This window comes from Pseudonaja textilis, chromosome 1, assembly GCF_049901715.1.
Source record: "Pseudonaja textilis isolate UNSWEBS1 chromosome 1, rPseTex1.2, whole genome shotgun sequence".
NCBI classification, from domain to species: Eukaryota; Metazoa; Chordata; class Lepidosauria; order Squamata; family Elapidae; genus Pseudonaja; species Pseudonaja textilis.
The window spans coordinates 148,493,430-148,517,015 of record NC_141990.1 but is presented as its reverse complement, the minus strand read 5'-3'; the positions used below and the strand labels follow the sequence as shown (position 1 = coordinate 148,517,015).

The 23,586-nt window shown below is 44.4% G+C and overlaps 1 protein-coding gene across 1 annotated transcript in view; it reads right to left on the bottom strand.

The window, feature by feature from the left end:
- Positions 1 to 23,586, bottom strand: part of SPTLC3 (serine palmitoyltransferase long chain base subunit 3) — a 104,085-nt gene that overhangs the window by 54,090 nt on the left and 26,409 nt on the right. Inside the window, exon 2 of the mRNA XM_026710400.2 lies at positions 1,050 to 1,241. Coding sequence (XP_026566185.1) covers positions 1,050 to 1,241 — 192 coding nt within the window. The remainder of the gene's footprint in view (positions 1 to 1,049; positions 1,242 to 23,586) is intronic.

Here is a 23,586-nt window from a genome sequence, read left to right as displayed (position 1 = left end):
GAGGTTCCTCATTAGGTGAACCTAATCAGAATTATATTTTATGAGGCCTGCCTGAAATATATTTGAACTTGTGAATTCTGGGAATCTGGAAAGGATTCTCTGTAGTGTGAAATCTGACAATTTCAAACTGGGCATATTCCTACTGGGCTGCCTATTCTGGGCGGCCTCACAGGTTGAGCTGTGTGCAGCTGGATTGCAGAGAAGCACTTTGTTCATTATAATTCTCAGCTGAAATGTGGAAGCAAATAATTTTGCTCCCTTTCCAGCTAGCCACATAAAACTCCCTTTTTACAACTCTGTAGTCCCTGTTCAGAGTAGAGTTGGGATGACTGGATGGGCCTGAGCATTTACTGGCCAGATGCCCTTCCTGACACCTATGTGGAGTTTGCAGCAGATTTTTTTTCTTTGGGCCCCAGGAGAGAAACATCTGCTGCTACCTAGGATTAAACTCTCAATCTTCTGAGTGGGAGGAGAGCATCTTCCCCTCTAGACTACCATGCTGCTCCCTCCCAGCCACATAGGATGTAAATAAATAAGACAGATGTGTGTGTGTGTTTTAACGGAATTGGCACAGCTTGTCTTTGTGCATAACACCTCAAAACTGTAATGAGAAAATAATCATATTTTGTTAATCTGTGGTTTAGCAGCTCCATTACCTAAGAGAATCATGAAAACCCGGCAAATTTGTGCCTCCCTATTAATTGCATTTAAAAGCTATTCAGATCAGCTTTTAGAAGATTTTGTACTACAACTGCTGTCTTCCTAAACAATTGTAATTGATATACAAGTTTGGGCTGATGAGTGTTAATTCTAAACTTCTAACAGGTACTGTGCCTTTTGTTTTTAGAACTTGGGGCAAGAAATCTAATAATTGCCACAATCACTGTTAGGAAATACTCCATAGTCACATATTTTACTATCCATTTTGTACAAGTCATCTACAGGAAAAGCAATAGGCCTAATTTGTTTCAGTCTTTTGTCTTTTCCATTCTGTTATGCTTCTTGAGAAGTAACTTGGGATTGTTCATACAGGTTCAAATTTTACGTACCATTTGCTCTTCCCGTTCGATTGTGCCAATCTTTGTTTGTATTCCATAGTCTCTTAAGAAATCTCGCAAATAGCCAAACAATGTTGCAAAAACAAAACCAAGAAATGTAAGCACAGAAACATACATGGGTGGTTGTTCAAAGGATTCATTAAATGGTCGTTTATAGATACTTCCATTTGCTACACCATTTTCCTAAAAAACAAAAATAAAAAAACAAATGAAGTTAGAATAATAAACATTCATTCACTTAAAAGTATAGTGATTTTAGTGTGTTTCACTGTTACCGTCTGTCCAATTAAAAAAAAAATTCACACAAAAGAAGATACCTCAACTAATCATGAACAGAGTTTCTAGTTATTTTATATTTCTTTGCTAATACGGATATGAAAAACAGCCCAACAGATTTGATAATTGACTATTCTAAGAGTAAAAAGTAAATGAAAACCAATTAATAGAAAGTCTTGATATAAATGCAAGGAAGAAAGAATGAACATTAATTTTTTTTAAAAAAAAGCTAGGTACAGCACATTTTTGCTACTCAGGATTTAAGATTCTAATCCTGAAGTATGCTTTCTAACTAAATCCTAATTATTATAGCAAGTTGTGGAATTATGTTAGGAAAATTTCTATTCTTGCATAAAAAAGGTAAACCCCCCCCAAATTCAAATGGTATAGTAAAGAAGACCTGATTACTCAAAGAGCATCATTCATAACAAGAACTGCTCCTGCTTTAAAGATATTGAAAAAGGTGTGTGTGAATATATGGAACTTCTAGTCTTTCAATATGCCACTATGCCTTTCAATAAGTTTAAATGGATTTCTCTACTAGTGAAACTTTTATAACTGAACAAATCTATAGGTATTACATGATATGTAACATAACGTTCAGGGGCAACTAACATATTTTAAGGTTTATATATGTTGCTATAAATCATTATGAGAAAACCTTGATTGATCAAATCGTGATGGATTATGAAGCTCAATATTAATGAGTCCAACTAATGATACATGCGAGATTATAGAAATAACAGGAGTCAGTATAACCTTTGTGCAAAAACCAATGACACAATGAGAAACAAAAATGCTGGTAAATGGTGATAAGGTTCAGAAAAGCTAATATAAAGATCAAAATATTTCAGTCAAACTCATTATCACTATTACTGTTTGTCATTGCATTGATTCCTGTCAATGATATGAATATTTCAGACTATGTCTATCAAATATCAAAAACATCTGCCAGGCTATCCCATTTCCTTTAGATGGATGTTCTGAAGCTGTATCAAAAAACAGCATCTCTAATAGAATTGTTGCTCAACATTATCTGTATAGGTATCCAAGATATTGCAATGGAGTTTGGACTAGAAAAATGTGTCACCCACATCATCAACAGGGGAAAAATAGTGAAAACTGAAGGAATCAAGATGCCTTATGAAAATAACATCAGGAGTCTGGATGAAGATGAGTACTACAAATACCTGGACATCCTTTTACAATATCAAGCATGATGAAGTCAAGAAAAAGGTCAGAAATGAATACTGAAGAAGATCTTAAAGTCCACAATCAGTGGAGGAAATACCATCAAGACAATGAACACTTGGGCAATTCCAGTCATTAGATACATAGCTGGAATAGGAATCTGGACTTGAGGGGAATTAAAACTCTGAACAGGAAGACCAGAAATATAACGACAATGAATCATGCCTTTCATTCAAGCAGCAATGTTGACAGACTCTACTTACCAAGGAGACTTGGTGGGTGTGGAATGTTGCAAGTATAGCACACAGTTGAAGAATTAAAAAAGATCATTGGAAGAATATCTGAAGGACAATGAAGAAGATGCATTGAAGCTGGTATACCAAGAAGGCTTACTAAATTCTAATCTATATTGTCCTACAGGAAAAGAGACGTGGCAAGGCAAAGTATTACAAGACCAGTATATTTTTTAAAAATATAGCAGGCAAAGCAGATAGCAAGACCAGGCAATGGTTAAGAGCAGGAAATTTGATGAAAGAGACAGAGGGCCAATTTTGGTTGCATGAGGCCAAGCCTTAAGAACAAATGTGTACAAAGCCAGAATTGAGACAATAATAACTGACAGCAAATGTCATCTCTTCAAAGAAGCTGAAGAAGCAGTAGTTCACCTAATCAGCTGCTGCAAGAACATTTCACAGATAGACTATAAGCAATGGCATGACAAAGTAGCTACAATTGTGCATTGAAATATCTGCAAGAAAACCCAGTTGCTTGCACACAAGAACTAATGAGACTATAAGTAAACAAAGTAATAGAAAATGAAGTCGCTAAAGTGCTGTGGGACTTTAGAATTTAAATAGACAGGCCCCTGTTACATAACACCCTAGATTTAGAATTGTGTGTAAGAAAGACAGAAAAGTCTGGATAGTAAATGTGGCAGTACTTGGAGACAGCAGATTAGAAGAGAAAGAAAGGGGGGTAGGTGGGAAATCACAAAGTAGAAATAGAACGACTGTGTCAAAAGAAAGCAAAAATAGTACCAATAGTAACAGGCATCTTCCTTGGGTGCAATCTCAAAATGACTGGAGCACCACTGGCATTGAATTGCAAAGGCAGCTTTAAGAACAGCTTAGATCAGGGGTGTCAAACTTGCCTCATCGTGATGGTGTCATGTGATATATCGGGACTTTTTCCCCCTTCACTAAACCAGGTGGGGGCATGGCCAGAACATAACACCTCTGGCCTGTGATCTGTGACTTTGACAGCCCTGGCTTAGATTCTGCGACAATGCCATTAAACAACATCTACCTATCCCAGGTCTTTGGGAAGGACTTGATAGGTGGATAAAAAAGCCAAATTCAGTCTAACCTTCTGGCAGACTATGTGACAAACCATAATAATGTGACACAATCACTAAAATGATTCACTGAAACATCTGCAAAAATGATCATATGCCAGTAATAAAAAACTGATGAGAACTGAAAAACTGATGAGTTGAAAAAATAATTGAAATGAGCCGGTTAAAGTATTGTGGGATTTCTGAATTACAAGACTGATAAAGCCTTGACTCAAGATACCAAATACATCTGTGGTTGAAAGGAAGAAAGTGTGGGGATCAGGGGTGGGATGCTACCAGTTCTGCCCGGCTCTGAACCGGTAGCTCTGAAGAGCAGCAGACACAGAACCGGTTCTGTGTTTGCTGCTGTTTGGTCCACCTGACTGCCCGGGCTTTTACCTGTCCTTTATTTCCTGCTTTTTCAACCTTAGCTGTTTTGCGCGGCACAGCTGAGGTTGAAAAAGCAGGAAAAAAGAGGCTTTTCAAACGCTGTGCACCTGCTGCTGAGCTTTTCAGCTCTTCGGACGGCACAGCTTAAGATTTTTTTTCATGCATGTATAGTGCGCATCTGGTCACTGCATTGGTAGTAATACCAGTTGAATCCCACCCCTGGTGGGGATAATTGATGTGGCAATTTCAGGGAATGGTACTTTAAAACAATTAGAGATTATAAAATATTGAGATCCAAAAATCAAAATTATAGCATAAATTGACTATTGTAGCCCCAGTGGTTATTGATACACTGAATATCATACCCAAAAATCTTGGACAATACTTAGAAAATCTGTCGATCTATCAATTGTAAAAAGCCAAATTGCTTGGATCTGTACATACACTGATTGATACATTACAACATCCTAGGTTCTTGGGAATAACTTGATGCACATGAAGGCCAACACTAGCTAAAGATCTAGCATCTGTGACTTCAGCTGTTTTGGACAGATTAATAATAATGCCTTCAATGCAATACCAAAATACCTGGAGCATCACCAAAACATCTGGAATAACACAAGCTTTGACAAAGTCACCACCAGTCAGTTGCAAAAAGCAGCTTTACCCAGAACGATATACATCCTAAGCTGGCACCTTTTATATGATTAAATAACAACATTCTGCCTATCTGGGAAGGATAGGAGGACAAAAATACCAAATGCAATTTAAACATTTGGCTGACTGTGCAACCAACCATAATATTGCACTAAATGATAGGAAAAGCTGTGATGTGTCCTTATTCTAAAAAAAGGCTGACCGCATGCTACAAAGGTCCCTAGTTATGAAGTCATATACAGTATATTCCATGTTTTCTAATCTGGGAGAAAAGATGCAATGCATCATTACAAACCAGACACACCCAAAACCAAATATACCAAAAGCTTACATTGATTAGAATATTTCCATGACTAAACAAAGAAAGTTTTCTTTAAACGCCCACGCTTGTAATTTAAATGAGTTACAGGTATAAAGTATTAAACTATTACTTGTACATACTAAAGAGTCTACCTTACCAACTGTCCCCAAAGGATAAAGGCTAAGTATCTTGTCTGATTTCTTTCTATTCTTAATCTGAAAGATCCCCAAGATTAAGATGTTATGAACCTAAGAATTCTCATTCAGCCCAGCACTAACAAGGAAAATTTTTACAGATAAACATGTTCATTTATTAAATTTATATTTACAAATTTATTTTTATTGTTTGATTTCTTTAGCCCCCCCATCTCAACAAGTGACTCAAATTTAAAGAATAAATCCTCTAAGCATATCTTTATTTAATTTAGGTAGCCAACCAATGTTCTGTCACAGATGGGAAACCCAGCACTCATACAGAACATAACAAACAAACAAGAAAATATAACTAAGAAATGTTTATAATCCTGTCTTAAATATCTACTAAGAAAACATAGAATCTGTAAACTGGGCAGTCCACACCTACAAAATTCTAGCACAGGACACCTTTCCTGAGTTTAAAGCTGCCTTCTGGTGTTCCCACTGCCTTCCGAGTAGTTATAGCCTCCAATAAAGGAGAAACATTAGTTGTAGCCTTCCTATCAATGGCCACTTCTGGTCCCTTTCCACATGGGATGGGTAATGGAACCAGTGGTGGGATTCAAATTGTTTTACCACTGGTTCGGTGGGTGTGGCTTGGTTGGGCATGCTTTGCCTAACACCAGCTGAGATCTGCAGCGCCAATCAGTTGAACAGACAAAGAAAAGCGCATGGGTGGGGGAGGGCCCATCCTGCACTTTCCTCTTCTTTCTCCTCTCAGATGGAGGATTTTTTTCCTCCTCTCAGGTGATCGTCTGAGGAACTGAATTAGTGTCTGGAATCTGGAAACAGTCAGAGTGGACTTACTTATATAATGTTGACACACTCTCTCTCTCTCTCCCTCTCTCTCCCTCTCCCTCTCCCCCCCTCTCTCTCCATGTGTGTGTATGTAGAAAATTGAAGAGATGCCAGTTGTTGTCAGCCTGATACACCATTAAGATTATCTCAGTACAAGTATTGTTTTCAAATAAAACTCCTATCCCCCAAAATGTCACTGTCTAGAAGTCTGAACCACAAATGGTGAACTCATTTAAATCTAAATGGTGGATAAATCAGTATAATGAACATAATAGCACACTGTGATGCATGTTGAAATTAAATCAAATCTAATTTGATATCCTTAATGATAAGGGTTACTAAGCTGCTTCATGTGCTGTGTAGATGTCAAAGCTCCTGGATAATTTTTCACAGGAAAAATGTGGAAGATATATGGAAGCTCAATCGCTTGGAGCATCATATGTCAAGTCTCATAGATAATATACAAGGAAACAAGAAGCCTTTTTATGAGGATTGCTTGACAGGTTACTTGAAAGTTCATTTGAAAAGAAGAAAAGGCAAATCTTCTTCTTCTTCTTCTTCTTCTTCTTCTTCTTCTTCTTCTTCTTCTTCTTCTTCTTCTTCTTCTTCTTCTTCTTCTTCTTCTTCTTCTTCTTCTCCTTCTCCTTCTCCTCCTCCTGTATTCAGCAGGTTCTGACCAATTTTGAGTTTTGAAATGTTGAGTAGTTTGGAGAACCGGCAAACCACCTCTGACTGGCCCCGCCCTCATCTATTTTCTGCCTCAGAAGAATTTTCTGCACAGAAGAATGGAGCTGGAAAGCAGGTTAGTGGGATGGGGAAAGAATGGAGATTTTATAGTCTCTTTCCACTGCCACGGTCATCAGGCCACGCCCACAGAACCAGTAGTAAAAATTTTTTAATCCCACCATTGACCTTCTTCATCATCAAGTCTGTGACTTTATTAGGAATCTCCTCTCAAGTCCCAGATGGTCAAGTGGAACCACTGAATCCTCCAAGGACGGGATACTGATAGGCTCACCAGGTCTGAGTACCATGGCCATCTGGGCCAATGGGGAGCGAGTAGCAGGATTTCAGCTTTTTCTAGTAGAACCTTCCAGATCACCCCCAGAATGAGGGGAAGAGGAGGGAAAGCATATAATAGGCCTTTGGGCCATGGACTGCGAAGGCATTGACCCCTTCTGCTCCTGGTGTTGTAAATCTGGAGAAAAATCTGGGTAGTTGCAAGTTTACCAGGGTGGTGAACAGGTCCAGTACAGGACGGTTGACTCTCTGGGACAGTTCCCTGAAGAGATCCAGGTGCAGGCGCCACTCGGAATGGTCCACCGTGGTTCTGCTCATAGTCCGCCTGTGCATTTGTCACTCCTGAGATGTGCTCTGCCTTGATGGACAGCAGGTGAGCTTCTGCCCAGAGTCCCAGTTGTTCCACCTTGCGCATGAGGGACCTGGAGTGGGACCCCTTTGTTGGTTGACATGCATCTTGGCAGCTACGTTGTCAGTCAGGATTAGTATATGTTGTCCCGATACAATGTCCTGGGATTGATATAGAGCCAGATGGACTGCTCGGAGCTCCAGCCAGTTTATGTTGTTTTTCAAGTCCGCCTGAGACCACTGTCCTTGTGCCAACTGGGACTGGAAATGGCCGCCCCAGCTAAAGAGGCTGGCATCTGAGGCCAAGGTCAGGCGGATGGACTCCTTGAACAGGGTTCCCTTGGTCATTGCTGGGGAAGCCCACCAACTGGAAAACTTGAGTGTCTCTAATGGCACCTAAACCCTGGAGGTGCTGTCTCCTGACCTCTGGAATGGTAACAGAAACCATTGCAGGGTTCTGGAGTGTAGTCAAGCCCAAGGAACTATAGCTATGCATGATACCATTTTTCCGAGGAGCTGTGAAAGCACTACCAAAGGAACAGTTCATTCTGTTCAGATTTGATTCACCAAGGACTTGATGCTTTCCTGGCACTCCTGAGAAATCTATACCTTGCATAACCTGATGTCTATCACTGCGCCTAGGTGTAACACATGAGTGGATGGTACTAGGTAGCTCTTTGTAAAATTGATAGAGAACCCATGGTCCTGAAGGACACGGATTGTCATCTCTAGATCCTTCTGTGCTTGATGGTAAGAACTGAACTGAATGAGGATGTCATGCAGGTAGCACTGGACACACACTGGAATTCTTCTGAGGTGTGCGGCTAGTGCTGCCAGCATTTTTTGTGAAGATTCTGGGGGCTGATGACAGGCCAAACTGCAGGTCTTTGTACTGAAAATGGCGCCCTGCCATAAAAACATTCCACAGCAGAGATAGCCACTAAATCCGCTCCAACGAGCTGGGACAGCTGTTTAAACCAAATTTCCTGATCAGCTGTGAAGCACTGAGGCTGGTTAATGGTGGCTGTTTTTAATGGCAGCTGTTGAGCACCTGGGAGAGCTCCCAGTGGGCGGATAGTCCAATCTCTAATTTGTGCCCTCTCAAGAGTTGATCTGTGATAAGGCCAGTATTAATGGCAGCCGGAGAAAAGCCATGGTTCGATTGATTAGTTGGTCAATTTTGGAATAGTGTGCTAATGATGCTTCGGTGGAAGCCTATTCCCTGGGTCCCTTCAAATCTGTCTTCAATGTCTTTCTGTCCAATTCCTGAGCCAGTTTTTACCATATCTCTACAGGGCCAAGACTGAGGTTTTTTTTTAAATGTATTTTTATTGAGTTTCTTTTATTACATCATAAAATATCATAATTCCAACAGCATTCTTGGCATACATACAGGTTCTTAATTTAAATATCATAATACATTATGTTACATCTGCCCTGTTGTTAGCTCCTGGGAGGGGAAGAGAAAGAGAAAGAGAAAGAGAGAGAGGGAGAGAGAGAGAGAGAACATCACCACCAGCCCTCTGAGGTTAGATCGGATCTCTCTCTCTCTCTCTCTCTCTCACTGTCAGCAAGCTACCATCACTAAAAATTCATATTAGTGGTCCATGGGATTTAAAATTATGAGTTTGGTGGTCCCTGAGGTCCAAAAGGTTGGCGACCCCTGGCCTACAAGACCTGGCACATGCAGAAGACCAATAAAAACTGGCAATAAGTGGATAAAGAAAGAGCCCACCAGCTAGGACTTATACCATCAACTGCACACAAAGGAAGGTAAGAAAAACTTCTATTGTCTTGCAAAAAATGTGTGTCAAGGCAATAAAAGACATGGAACACTATGTGTATATTAAGGATGACAACTGAAACTTAAAATTCTGAAATGCTAACAGCAGCACTTTGATGAAATCTTTCATATCAAATTTTCACATCCACCAATTCCTGATGACTTGGCTAATGCTGGCCTAGCCCTGTGCATTTCACCTGAAGAGATCATCAAATCGGTCAGCAGTATGAAGAATTTGAAAATACCTGGCCTGAACAATCCATCAGTAGACACCAGGAAACTGAAAAAACTTTGCGGCATAGCAGTTAATTGGCTGACAAATTCCACTGCTATTATGTGTGTCTGCTTGATTGGGGAATGAATATTAGACTTCTCTTCAAGAATAAAGGCAACCTGCTGACTGCTCCAACTATTCACCAATCCACACATAATGTCCTGTGACACACAATGAAAAATTTTAAGTGGATCCTTAATGGGTACCTCCATGACATCACTGAAATCAGAATCAATCAGTGCAGTTATGTCAAAGGCTTGAGTGCCAGCCATTTTTGTGGCTCACCTTCTCATGGAGAAGCATAGAAAAAATAACTAATCTAGTATACCTTGTCAATCCTCCACCTAAAAAGCCAACAACTTTTGAATGTATTCTGCATCAGCTGGTATGGTATGCATTGTGTGACCATGATATGACCAAGCTACTCATAAAATGAGCACAGATGCTTTACATTAAAATCAATAGCATGATGAGTTGCGCTACTGATTTTTCTGACAGCTTTCCTATGAAAGTTTGTGTGCATCAAGGCTCAGCATCAAGGCTGTTCATTCTCATCATGGATATCACCATGCAAGATCTGCATCACAGTGTTTTCTGGGATTTGCTCTACTTCAGCTACCATAAGGGAAGAACTGCAACATGGTATCCTGCAGACATGGAATGACTGTCATAGCTAAATTGGTTGCACCACAATATCAAGAAGTCTGAGTATCTAGAGACCAGCTCAAGTAATTCCATTATTCAGATCAGTGGTGAAAATCTAGTAAAGACAAAGTTCTTCTGTTACTTAGGATCTGCCTGCAAAGTAAGGGCAGTATTTCTGAAGAACTGCACATGAGAGTAAATGCAACATGGCTGTAATAGAAGGAGATTACTGGAGTACTCTGTGATGGGTGCATGCCAATTCACTTAAAACTGAAAGTGCATACAATGATGATGTCAACCCTAACCCTGGCTGGGGCCATTTTGGAGGCTTCAGGGTTGCTACAATGTGAAGAAGGGATAGGAAGTGTGGGGGGGGACATAGATTGGGATTTGTACCCAAAACAAAATAATTCCCTGTGAGAACAACAGGTGGCTGGAAAGAGGAGGAGTACCGTATTGGTTGAACAATGTGACTGATTGTTTGGGGAAAGGGGGAACTTTCACTTTTAATCAGGTGAAAACCGCGGAAATTTTCAGAGTCAGTTTTCATTAGCTTGTGCCAATATGATATCTCCAATAAAATTGTTCTTTGAGGAACTTGTTCTGCTTTCTATGGAGTTATTACTTGGAACCCTGACAGATGATTTGCCCAGTAGCACTATGTGGTGCTGAGTGCTGTCCAACTACCCGAAGTGCTGAACACTCTCTACATGCCACAGAGGTACTGTACTATTTCCCTTTTTGACCACATAGCAGCAATACAGACTGCAGCAGATGGGGAAAATGTGGGGAAACACACCATTGCTGTCATTGCCTACTACTGTAACACTGATGGCAAATGTCTACTCAGAAGACCAAAGCAAAGGTGGCAGGATACACTTGACATGGATATAACAATCACTAACCGGATCCAATTGCTATGTCTCATTACATGAAATTGCATTCAGTTGAGCTGAACGTTGGATGCTGCATCTGCAGGAAAATGCGACCATCTTTTCATAAAATAAGGCCAGGTCTTATTTTTTTTGAGCCCTCCAAAAACGGCTAGGCTGTCTTTTCGGTGGTGACTTAATTCCCCCCTTGCATCCTCATCTAGAGCGCCCCGCGGGCAGCCTCACTACCAGCCGCTCCTAACGGGTGATCATGGCGAAGCACAGAGAGCTCCCTACTCCCACCAAACTACCTTTGCTGCAGACCCAAGACCTTTGGCACCTGCTGTTGCTTTCCCTTCTGCCCATTCCGCTGCCACGTTTGGAGCTGCCGCTTCCGTGTTTGGAGCTGCCACTTCCGTGTTTGGAGCTGCCACCATGTTTGGAGTGGCGGCGGCGCTCCAAATGGTGATGGTGCTCCAAACAGCGGCAGTGCTCCAAACGCGGAAGGGGCAGCTCCAAACACAGTGACAGCTCTAAATGCGGACATGGCAACTCCAAACAGTGGCAGTGCTCCAAACAGCAGTAGGGTTCCAAACGCGGAAGCGGCAGCTCCAAATACGGAAGCGGCAGCTCCAAACAGCAGCAGTGCTCCAAACAGCGGCAGTGCTCCAAATGTGGAAGCAGCAGCTCCAAATGTGGCGGTGGCATGGGCAGAACGGAAATCAATAGCGGCGGGTGCTGAAGGTCTTGGGCTTGCCGTAAAGGTGCTTGGCAGGAGTAGGGAGGTCTCCACGCTCTGCCATGATCGCCCATTAGGAGCAGCTGGTGGCAAGGAATTGCTGCCCGTGGGGCGCTCCTAATGGCAAGTCCCCCCAGCCTTCCCCCCATTTTGCATGTTTTAAAAAAGACCTAAATTTGGGGGAGGGGCTTAATTTCATTTTATGACTAGAAAACATGCTGGGTCTTCCTATTGGGGGAGGTCGTATTGTTGGAGAAACACGGTAGATGAAGATGAAGCTTTTGTAACCTTTCTTTTTTTTGTACATCTAAGTAATAAAACAGTGAGCATTAAGTTCAGATATTCAAATCCTTTTTATATTGCTAAGATACAGTTTATTTTTTATTAATTTTTCAACTATATATTTAACACTAATTGCTAAACTCCTTTGCCCACTTACAATTTGTCTACTTATATTTCAGCATCACTTTTTCTCTTTTTTTCTCCTGTTTGTTTATCCTCGCTATAGGGTACTGCACACTAGAACAACTAGACACAAGGACAGTTTTTCCCTGAATGCCTTTACTTTGCTAAACAACTAATACCCACAACACTGTAAAATTATTTACTAAGACTGTATTACTAGTATTCTTCTCATCCTTCCTAGTACTATGTCTTCCCACTTACAACTATAACCGTGTTGCTTGTATTTTTACAATTTATATTGTTTTATTTGTTTCCTAGTATGATTTGATTGTTTATTAGTAACCTATGACTATCACTAAGTGTTGTATCTTATAAATCTTGATGAATGTATTTTATTTTTTCTTTATGTACACTGAGAGCTTTGCACCAAAGACAAATTCCTTGTGTGTCCAATCACACTTGGCCAATAAAGAATTCTATTCTGTTCTATTCTATTCTTTTTATTTAAAAATGATTAATTAATAAATAAAATATTAAACTAAACAAGAAACTACAGCTGGCCCAGAATGCAGCAACTCAAGTATATACCCAAACAACACCTGTCCTTGGAGAATTGCACTAGTTACAAGTTGGCTTGCGGGTTCAACTCAATGAGTTGCTGTTACCTTTAAGGTCCCTTATGACTCAAGGCCTGGTTTCTTAAGGGATCATCTTCTCTTAAGGGCATCTGTCCACAGCGTAAGATTAGTAGGTTGAGTCAGAACTGCCAACAATAGAACCCACAGAACAATTTTCAATTGCTGCCCCTCTCCACTGGAATTTTGAAGGGACTGAATTTTGCATAAAATGTATACTGGGACACATGAAGCATTACCGAAGGTTTTGTTCCTCTTTTTCTTTGCATCAACTCAATATTCAACCAAGAGAAAAGAGAGAAATCGTCAATGAAAAGGGGTGTTGGTACTTACCTGACATGCCCTTTCTCTGTGACCTGTGAAGAGCATCCATTGTTTGGGTATGATGCTTCTGTCGGTTGTTTGATAGGCTGGGCTTTAATTGAGAGGATGCTCCTCCTCCTCCACGGGACTCCTTCCTAGCGTCTCCAGTTTTGGCGAAGTCGAAGTGATGAAATATTTCTTCTCCTTCACCCTTTCTAATATTTGGCTGGAATAGCATCCCACTAGACGAATAAGGGTGGGGATGGATGCTCTTCACAGCTCACAGAGAAAGGGCGTGTCAGGTAAGTACCAATGCCCCTTCTCCAGATGACCTGTTCAGAGCATCCATTGTTTGGGACATACCAAAGCTTGGCGTGTCCTACGGGAGGGCTTCCGTCTGGTTCGGATTCCCCTTTTCTTGGTCCCTATGGACCCTTTGTAACACTTTCCTGTCAAAGGCACCCTCCGTAGAGGTGAAGACATTATTTTAATAGTTTCTAAATAAAAGGCGATGGTCAGGCCCATGTTGTCGCCTTGTAAATTTTCGCTATTGGCACTTGTGGCTCATGTTGTCAACATCGCAGCGCTCCAGGTCGAATGAGCAGTGATGCCCCTGGGTACAGGAAGAGATTGTGTTTCACAGGACTTGGGAATTGTGCTCTCAGCCACTTACTGGTCATTGAGGAAGGGGTCTTGCACCCAATGGTGGGTGGTTGAAAAGAAACAAAGAGAACCTTTGTTTCCTAACACACATCGTGCAGTTGAAATATATGCAGAAAGCTCGCCTTACATCTAGATTGTGGCATTGTCGTGCGAGATTTTATGCCAGTTTCAGACAAATGTATGGGAGTATCAGTTCCTATGGTCTATAGAAATCCAAAATTATCTATGGGTGAAAGATGGATCTGGACTAAGGACCACTTTGTCTGTGTGAAAAATACAGAGCTCCTGTCTAACTGACAAGACTACTAGATCCAAGATGTAACTGGCCGATGTAATGGCAACCAAGAGAACCACCTTGTACGTTAGGAATGGAGATGCATGGTCTACATGGGCTCAAAGGGAGTTTTCTTGAGTGCGGTAAGGACCTTGTTGAGGTCCCACGTGTGATATCAATGCACTACAGGAGGCTGTAAGATTGTAGCCCCGTGCAAGAAAATGGCATGTGCCTGGGTGATGAGAGATGGACTGCAAGTCTCTCCTAGTGATGACCAATGCTAAGGCCTCCCCTTTGCCTGTTTATATGAACAAGATAATAATGAAATGTCATATAAATAACACTGCTGTCTAACAGATGTTCCCCTGAGATGAACAGCCAGAGCCATGAGAACTTTTGTAAGAACCTTGGGCAGATGACAACCCAAAGAACAGTGCAATGTATTCAAAATGTTTAGTATTATAACAAAAACTAAGGGTTTTGCTATGTGAGGATCTAATTGGAATGTGGGGATGGGCCTCTATTAAGTCAATGGAGGGCAAAAAAATCGCTCCTTCTGAAGCTCAGAGGTATGGAGTTCAGTATACTCATCTCAAGCCTCCTATGAACTATGGATCAATTAAGTCATTTTAAAACTAAAATTGCCCCTGCTGATCTGGTGCCACAGGTTGGTTGCCTGGATCTCCAATAAATGAACAATAGCTGTCTCCATCATGCTCCCTTTAACAGGATCCCCAGAGAGAAGGCAAGTAATGCAAAGGTTCCGGGGAGAGAATGGAAATTCTATAGCCAGGCTTAATCTTCTGATACCTCTAACCCAGGAAACAGAGGTGGAGGCATCCTGTCTGTCCTTGAAAGGCTTGAGCCTTCCACCAATAGGGGCACAGTCGTGACGCCTATGTTGTGCCTCGGAGACCTCAAGAGATTCTTTTGCTCTGCCCTCCCCTTCAGTATATATCTCCAGATTGGTAACTGTCTGACTGCTTGTGAACATGGTTTTATTTAATCCACTTTTATCAACATTACTACATAAAAACAATTACTACCAACCTGCCTTCCATCGAGGACTTGTATACCGCACGAGTCAAAAAGAGGGCTGTGAAAATAATTACAGACCCCTCGCATCCCAGACATAAACTGTTTCAAACTCCTTCCCTCAAAACAACTCTATAGAGCACCGTAAATCAGAACAACTAGACACAAGAACAGTTTTCCTTCAAACTCTGCTAAATAAATAATTCCCTCAACATTGTCCAACTATTTACAAACTCTGCACTACTATTACTATTAATCTTCTCATCACTCCTTATCACCCATCCCCTCCCACTTGTGACTGTATGACTGTAACTTTGTCACTTGTATCCTTATGATTTATACTGACTGTTTCTTAATATGATTGGATTGCTTATTGTACCCTATGGCTATTATTAAGTGTTGTATCTTATGATTCTTGACTCTTGATGAATGTATCTTTTCTTTTATGTACACTGAGAGTATTTGCACCAAGATAAATTCCTTGTGTGTCCAATCATACTTGGCCAATAAAAGAATTCTAATTCTAATTAAACTAGCAGTAAATCTCCAGGATTTTAGGCAGCTATTGGGAATGCCAAGACTTAATTTTGTGTGTACTCTGTACATAAAGCTCTATTGCTCAGCCACTGTCCCTTACTTATAGCAATATTATCTGCCTTGGAAGACACTGTCCATGGAGGGTAGTAGGAATTCTCTACAGATTTACTTGAAGGATTTTCTTTGTTCATTACATCATTTTTAATTTTTTTTTAAACCCACCTGGATTTCTCCCGCTGAGAAAGAACAGCAGCTCAAAACCCACAGGACTTCAGTGTTCCCTTTGCAGAGTTTACTACATCTAAGATTTTCTTAGTTTTCAAAGGCTATTCACAATCTTCACCAGAAACCCCCACAGTGGCACTCAGCATGAATCCAGCTTCACTTTAAAGCTAATAACCCCAAAAATAGTGTAGGGAGGCCACTATGATGAATGAAGCAGACCAGATTTTAGACTTAATCAAAAATAGTTGTAAGTAGCTCTAGGAGCTATTTTTATGGACTTTCAGCACTGAGGCTTATGGTGTACACTGTGAGTTTTTTCCCTGAAATTCAAAATTATCTTTAAAATAATAAAGCCTTCACATGCTGAAGTACCTACAGAAGAGACAGTCCTGATAACACAAGTAATATTTTTTTGGTTCCTGAACATCAAATATCATAGAAGGATTCTTGAATCTAGTGGTCTCACATCCCAAAGCCACTGGGGGAAAATGAAATAATTCATGTCTCTCTCTCTCCTCAGCACAAAAGTCAACAAGAACGCCTTAAGGATTTCCAAGCTTTTAGTTTTGTAAACAGATATTGAAAAGTAATTTCCTAGAACCAAACAGCTTCCATGTGAAACTCAGTTTTTTGCATTGCTTCCAGGTTAGGGATGCTTCTGGAAACCAAGACAGGCAGATGTTTAGAATATGCAGATTCTTACATCCTGCAGCTGGTGTACAATATTAATATCCCACAGCATTCATGGAGGAAAAAAAAGCCCAACACATCCTTTGTTGCTTATAAGATGATCTGAGGCAAAATTCTAAAAAGAAAAATACATTTAAACAACTGTATTATTATTTAATCCATGTTGTCATCATCTTTAAGTCAAGAGCACTGTCTTAGTCTTACATACTGATATTTAGCTTACACGTCATGCTCATTTAACTTTAATAGATATTGGACTCAATTAAAAAAAAATTCTATAAAAATACCTTTTACCACCATCTCAGATAGACAAGAAACCCTTCTTTATTAATCTTCAGGAAGAGACATTGTCTCACTTGTGGAAATAAAGACTTCTGACTCCCACCCTCCAATTCTTCACCTGTCTTCCAATCCATCAGTGCAGCCAATATTGAGGGACGATCAATGGGGGGGCTAGAGAAGATGCTACCCTCTGTGGATATTAAGAATATGTCTGGGAATGTAACTTAACAAGGAAGACAGGCCTTCAGTGCCTTAGGAGGAAGGTCTTAAAATGGAAATCATCATCATCCCAAACACCACCTACATTTTCTATTATATCAACCACTGCTATTGCTCTCTTGTCAGCATTCCCTTTTTCTTGTCAGGGAAAAAAACGAAAATCCATGCCACTTTTCAAGAAAACTTGCCCCTGAGAATTTTCTTTTTTCACTTTTTGTTCACTAATGGCTTGAGTGTAAAGAAAAGCTTGAGACCAAACAGTAGGCAAATTCCTATGTATGCTGTGCTAAAATGCAATGTGTCAGTGGATGCCCATTTAACTCCCTTAAAGCCTTTCAGAATCAGCAGAAAGCCCCATTTATTGGACAAAACGTAGGCTTCTACCTACAAGAAAATGAATAGAAGATTAAAATCACAACTAGTCAATAGCTGAGACAGACCACAAAACAAAATTTTAAAACAAATTAAATTAATCAACACTGGTGGCTAAAGGCTATAATAAAATTGATGTGAATAAACTAATTAAAGTAATTGTGCCACATCCATCCCCACCCCAATATTTATTATTTTTGCATTTTGTCACATTAAAAAAAATGACAACAACTTTAGATACATCCTTGTTATTAAAGGATTGGTTAAACAATACGCGATTGTGTGTAAAAAAAACCTTTTAAAATGCTGTTTTTAATCTTTATGCATGGTATACATTGCTCAAAATTGGTTGGAAGGAAAGGGGCGTTGGTTCTTACCTGATACGCTTCTTTTCGTAGAGCTGTGGAGAGTGTCCAGGTTGGGAGGAGCTCCAGTCTCGGCTCTCACAGGCTGAGCTTGAAATTGAGGAACGCCTCTCACCATCACGTGGTCCTCTGGGCGCTCCCCAGTTTTGCGAAGACGAGAAGGAAGGCCCTATTCTCATCTTACTAAAAAATATTAGTTTGCTCGGTCGAACAGCAAGGTTCCCCACCAGGCGGCCTATGGGTGGGTCTGGACACACTCCACAGCTCTACGAAAAGAAGCGTATCAGGTAAGAACCAACGCCCCTTTTCCATAGAGCTGTTCAGTGTCCAGGTTGGGACATACCAAAGCTTGGCTAGTCCTGCGGGCGGGCTCCCGTCTGGGATGGAACCTCTCCTGGAACCCCGAGGACCCGCTGGAGAACCCGCCTGTCAGGAGAACCCCTTGGCGGGTGCAATGCCTCAACTGAGAAGGCCCAATGAAGAAGATAGGGCTGTCCAGATGGTAGCCCTGCAGATGACGCCGATAGAGGCTTCCTGGGGCCGTGGGGCAAGGAGGCCGCACTTCTAGCTGTGTAGACTGTGGTACCCATGGAGAGGGCCTGGGCCTGGTAGACTTTGGCAGAGGCAGCCCCAATCCAGTAGCCCACAGATGTGGGCACCACCATGGGACCGAGAGATGCAGATCCGAGGGCACAATGAGCCCCTGACTACGAAGGAGGCTAGGTGAGCTTAGGATGAGAAAAGCAAGAGCCTGTCTAAGGAGAGACTGCCATCTCCGAGTTCGAGCGGATGAGATGGCCACGAGGAAGACCCGGGCAGAGAGAGAGGCCCTGGGAGGGAACCTCCCTAGCGAGTTCCGGGGGGGGCTAGGTAAGAGCGGCCAGAACCCTGCTAGGGACCCAGGTCGAAAGGTGCCTGGGCGGGGGCGAGGATGGGAAGCTCCCCTGAGGAAGACCCAGACGGGGTTGAGGGGATGGACCCTCAATGACCGGAGAACCACCGTTGCGAGGATAGCTATCCGACGCCTTAGGGTATTGCGGGACAGACCCTTGATAAGGCCCCCCCCTGAGAGAACTCCAGAATAAGAGCGATGGAAGGGGAGGCATGGAGGAGCCCTAGGATCCAAGGACCGGGGGTCATGGGATTCCCCGCCCCTTGGGGGGGGTATCTGGGGGAGAACTTAGGGATGGGCGCTGAGAAGGGTGCGCAGGGGTACGCCATGGGGAACCCGACAATGGGCCACCTCCTTGACATGGGAGGGGAGGAAGGGGCCCCTCTGCTAGGATCAGGATGGCCCTAGTGAGCCAAATTGCATAGGTGCACAGTGTTCCCGAACTGTGGCCTGTCCTGGTGGAGGCCAGGTTCGGTTCCGTCCAACAGCAAGGCGATCAGCCTCGTTCAAGAGCCTTGCTGGCAGAGGGTCGCCTTGGCTGGGAATATGAGTTGTAGTGAGGACCAGAACGAGAGGTCCGCGTACCTGGGTTATGAAGCTGTGGAAGGCCGGGAGCGCAGCGAGGATCCCCAGCAAGCATGGGATGGGGGGTAGATGGGTTGCCTACCAGTTGCCCTGGGGCAAGATGAGGAGGGCGAGAGTGCCCCAGCCGAGAAGCCTGTAGCCGTGGTGCCGTATGGCCTACCGGGAACCTTGAGATAGAGAGGTAATGCAGATATGAGGATTAAGCTTCCCCAACAGTCTGGGCAAGGCTGAAGAGAAGAATGGTGACTGACTAGGCGAAAACCTAAGGAGGATTTGGCTTTCCCCTTCCTTTTTCTTTTCTTTCTTTTTTTTTTTTTTGTGGGCAGCCACCTGGGGCGACTGCATTACCGGGAGCAGCGAGCGGTCCGCTCCCGGATCCCCAGGAGGGCTTCCTGGAAGAGGTACCTCTGGACCTGTCTGGCTCCGACCGGTCGGGAGGCCTGTAGGGAGAGGATTGGTAGTACCTGGGGGAAGGAGGAGGAGCAGGAAGAGCCTTGGCGAAAAGAGGGAGAGGAACCTCTGAAGTCAGACCTCCGAGAAAGAGAGGGAGATACTTGCGTTTGTTACGGGTCTCGGCCAGGAATGGATCAAGAACCGGTCCAAATAGTTTCCCCCAGAGATGGGGGCTGAAGCTAGCTTAGCCTTGTTTTTTACGTCCGCTTGCCAGTGGCGGAGCCAAAGCAGGCGACGGGCGGTAACCTGGGACGAAATGGCCCTGGTAGAGAATTTTGCAGCCTGAAAGGTGGCGTCTGCCGAAAACTCGGCCGCAGCCGTGATCTTAGCAATGTCCTGCTGCGCTCTGAGGTTAGTTGCGGGGACATGCTGTTTGAGCTGTTGGAGCCACTTGATGGAAGATCTAATGAAAAAGGACGTGGCAGTGGAAGCCCTGACTGCCCAGGCGTCAGAAAGGTGAGCGCGGCGCAGGGCCAGCTCAGCTCGTTTGTCCTCGGGCTGGAGTGCCTCGAGTGACTCGCTGGGAGTTGAGCGGGAAGCTAGACCTACTACGGGCTCGTCCACAGGAGGGGGATCGAGTAAGGTAGAGAACTGCGGTTCGAGGTTGAAAAACCGCTTGTCCTGGGCGTTGGGGGGGGGGAGGGGGCCCCGAGGAGGCTAGCTGCCTTGAGACCATGTCGGAAAAGATGGGTGGAACCGGAATCACCTCAGATTCCACCACGGGCTGGGAAAAGATAGAGTCGGGAGGTTCCCCCGATGCCGCTGGCTTGGGTGGAGCGGGAGGGGTCAGGCGAGAGGTATTTCTGGCCTTGAACAGGAGAGACCTAAACAGGTGCGGTTTAAACAGCCCCAAAAATGCGGGCTGGTCTGGAGTGAGGCCCTCGTCCTCCGACATGTCCCCCTCCAGGGGGCCTGCTCCCGAGAGGAGCTCACTGTCTATGATGGACCCCAATTCGAGGTCTTCCTCGTCCCCAAAGAGGGTAGGGCCCCCGGGTTCCTGAATCTCCATCTCCTCCATCCCCAAGGGCAAGGTCAAATCCCCGTGGAATGCTACCTGACCATGCGAGGCCGCTGCTCCTTGAGCCTCAGGGGCGCAGGCCGAGGGGCCAGACCGGCCAGCTGCTGAATCTCTTGCGCTATCCTCTGCCGGATGGCCAGCTCCATCCATTGTTTCAGGTGTTCGGGGATCTCCACCGTGGGGGGTGGGAGAGGCTCCTCCGGGCGCAGTCCTGTAGCAGTGGGGGTAAAGGTAGCCTCAGGGGCCTGTCCAGGCTGTGAGAAATAGGAAGAAGCAGGGGAGGAGGGGAGAGGAGGACGGGTGGAGGTTGAGGGAGTGGAAGTGGAAGGATCCAGGGGCACAGAGCTTGACTCTTTAGAGCGCCTGTCTATCTCCTTCTCAAGGGCCCTGTGTCGCCTAAGGGCATCCCTTTGGGAGGCTTTGGATACCTCCTGTGCCTGTTTGCGCAGGTGATGAGACTTTGACTTGGCCTTCAAGGAAGTGCCACGAGATGTATTGTCATCTGCCATCTGGAGAGAAGAAAAGGAAAAATTTTTATTAGTGCGAGACGGGTGGCACGTCTGGATACAGCCTACGCAGAGGCCGGGGACCCCATTTGATAAAGAAAAATCCTTTAGAAAATTGTTGAGAAGTAGGGCCTAGCCCAGAGGCCAAGCAGCCGGAATGAATGCCAAGCAGCTGCCCCTGCCGGGCGGACCGGGGGGGGGGAGATGGCAGAGCTGCTACCTCGCATTGCTGGGGAGAGGCTGCGGAGCCAACGGACCCTTATGTCTAGAGGAATACCAAGGCAGGGTTTTTAAGGTGCAAGCAAGGATTTGGACAGTCCGAGGATCTGCCCAGTAAATCAAAAACAACGCAGCCTGCAGGTAGGCCTCTAGCAATGGCGGATGGCCATGCGGCCACAAACAAGATGGATGTAGAAGTAATGCAAGACGGTTGGCACGTCTGGATGCGGCCTACGTAGAGGCCGGGGATCCCAGCGCACGTTTCGCACCCCCCTTTTGATCAAAATTTTTTTTGTTTAAAATAGAAATTTGGTGCGGAGCAGGGCCTAGCCCAGAAGCCAATCAGCCGGAAGGTGAACGCCAGGCAGCTACCCCTGCCGGGAGGACCGGGGAAGGGGGATGGCAGAGCTGCTATCTCGCCTGCTGGGGGAAAAGCTGCGGAGCCAACAGACCCTTACTTCTGCGGAGGAGCCTGACAGGGAGATTGACGTGCAGGCTAAGATGTAGGCAGTCCGAAATCTGCCTAGTGATCAGATAAAGAAACGCAGTCTGTTAAGGGCCTCTGGCAATGGCGGACGGCCATGCGGCCACACGCAAAATGGCAGCGGCTCCTGGGCGCACCCAAGATGGCGGACACCATAGGGAGCCCAAAATGGAGGCCGCGATAACGAAAGCAACCCCAGCGGCGGCTATCTCCCAAACTGAAAATAAAGACTAGCAGGCCACAAAAAGACCCTTGGGAGAGACAGGGAAGCATTTCCCTGGGCTAGAGGGCGTTCGCGGGGGGGAAACGGCGGTTATAGTACAAGGCAGGAAGGGAATGAAGCGGCTTCGCGCGGGGCGAATAGGCGGCAAACGAAGGGGGGGGCAGCGCTCGAAGCGCTGGATTTTCCCCTGAAGAAACGGTGTAAGCGATTCCCCTTAGAAGAGAAAGACTCCCTAGGGAGTTCCAACCTCAAATTCCTGCGCTGGCTGATAGTAGGGTCCAATTCGAATCAAAAAACACTGAGGTGCTGAAACGACCAGGAGCGAGGGAAAAAACAGCCTGACTGCCACGAGGCTGAGCAAAAAACTGGGGAGCGCCCAGAGGACCACGTGATGGTGAGAGGCGTTCCTCAATTTCAAGCTCAGCCTGTGAGAGCCGAGACTCGAGCTCCTCCCAACCTGGACACTCGGAACAGCTCTATGGAAAAGAAATGTGTCATCGAAGAATCTTAACCATGGTTAGGTTTGTGGGTGGCATTGGCTAGGGCTCTGGATTTGAATTCTTCCATGAACAGGTTTGCAATGACAGGTGACAGTGATGATCCCATAGGGGCTCCTTCAATTTGCTTGTATCTTTGTCCTTTGTATATGAAATATGTTGGTTAAGCAGTATTCTGTTAGTTCCATGAGGTGCTTGGGTGGTTGGTAGTTATTTTTGATGATTTCAACCAACAAATATTTCATATACAAAGGACAAAGATACAAGCAAATTGAAGGAGCCCCTATGGGATCGGGCGAACCGGCAGCAAGGATTTGGCATGGGATGCCGAACGGGTAGTAAGTTCTGGATGGCCACGCCCCCAACCTGGTAGCCCAGTTGCCGCTGGCTTGCTTGCCCCACCTGCCCAATGCTTGCTCATCCCCTGCCTGACGCTCACCCCTTAAGGTATTTATATTTTCCCCCTTCTGATAATCAGTGTTCATATGATCAGTTGTATCGGGATTCCCCTGGCTGAGTCCCAGGAAGGCAAAAAATGGAGGGAGGTGCTCAGTCCCTCCCTTCATTTTTTGCCTTCCTGAGCCCCAGAGGAGCCTTCTGGGAGCCAAAATGCCCCCCCCCTGAGGTACTTCTGAGGCCAGAAAGATCCTAAAATGGAGCATGGAGGGGTGCTGCGTGTCCCTCCCATGCTGTTTTTTTTCTTCTTCCTGAGCCCCAGGGGAGCCTTCTGGGAGCAAAAACACCCCCCAGAGGCTCTTCTGAGGCCAGGAAGGTCCCAAAACGGAGCTGGGGGGTTGCTGTGCACCCCCTCCAGGCCCCTTTTTT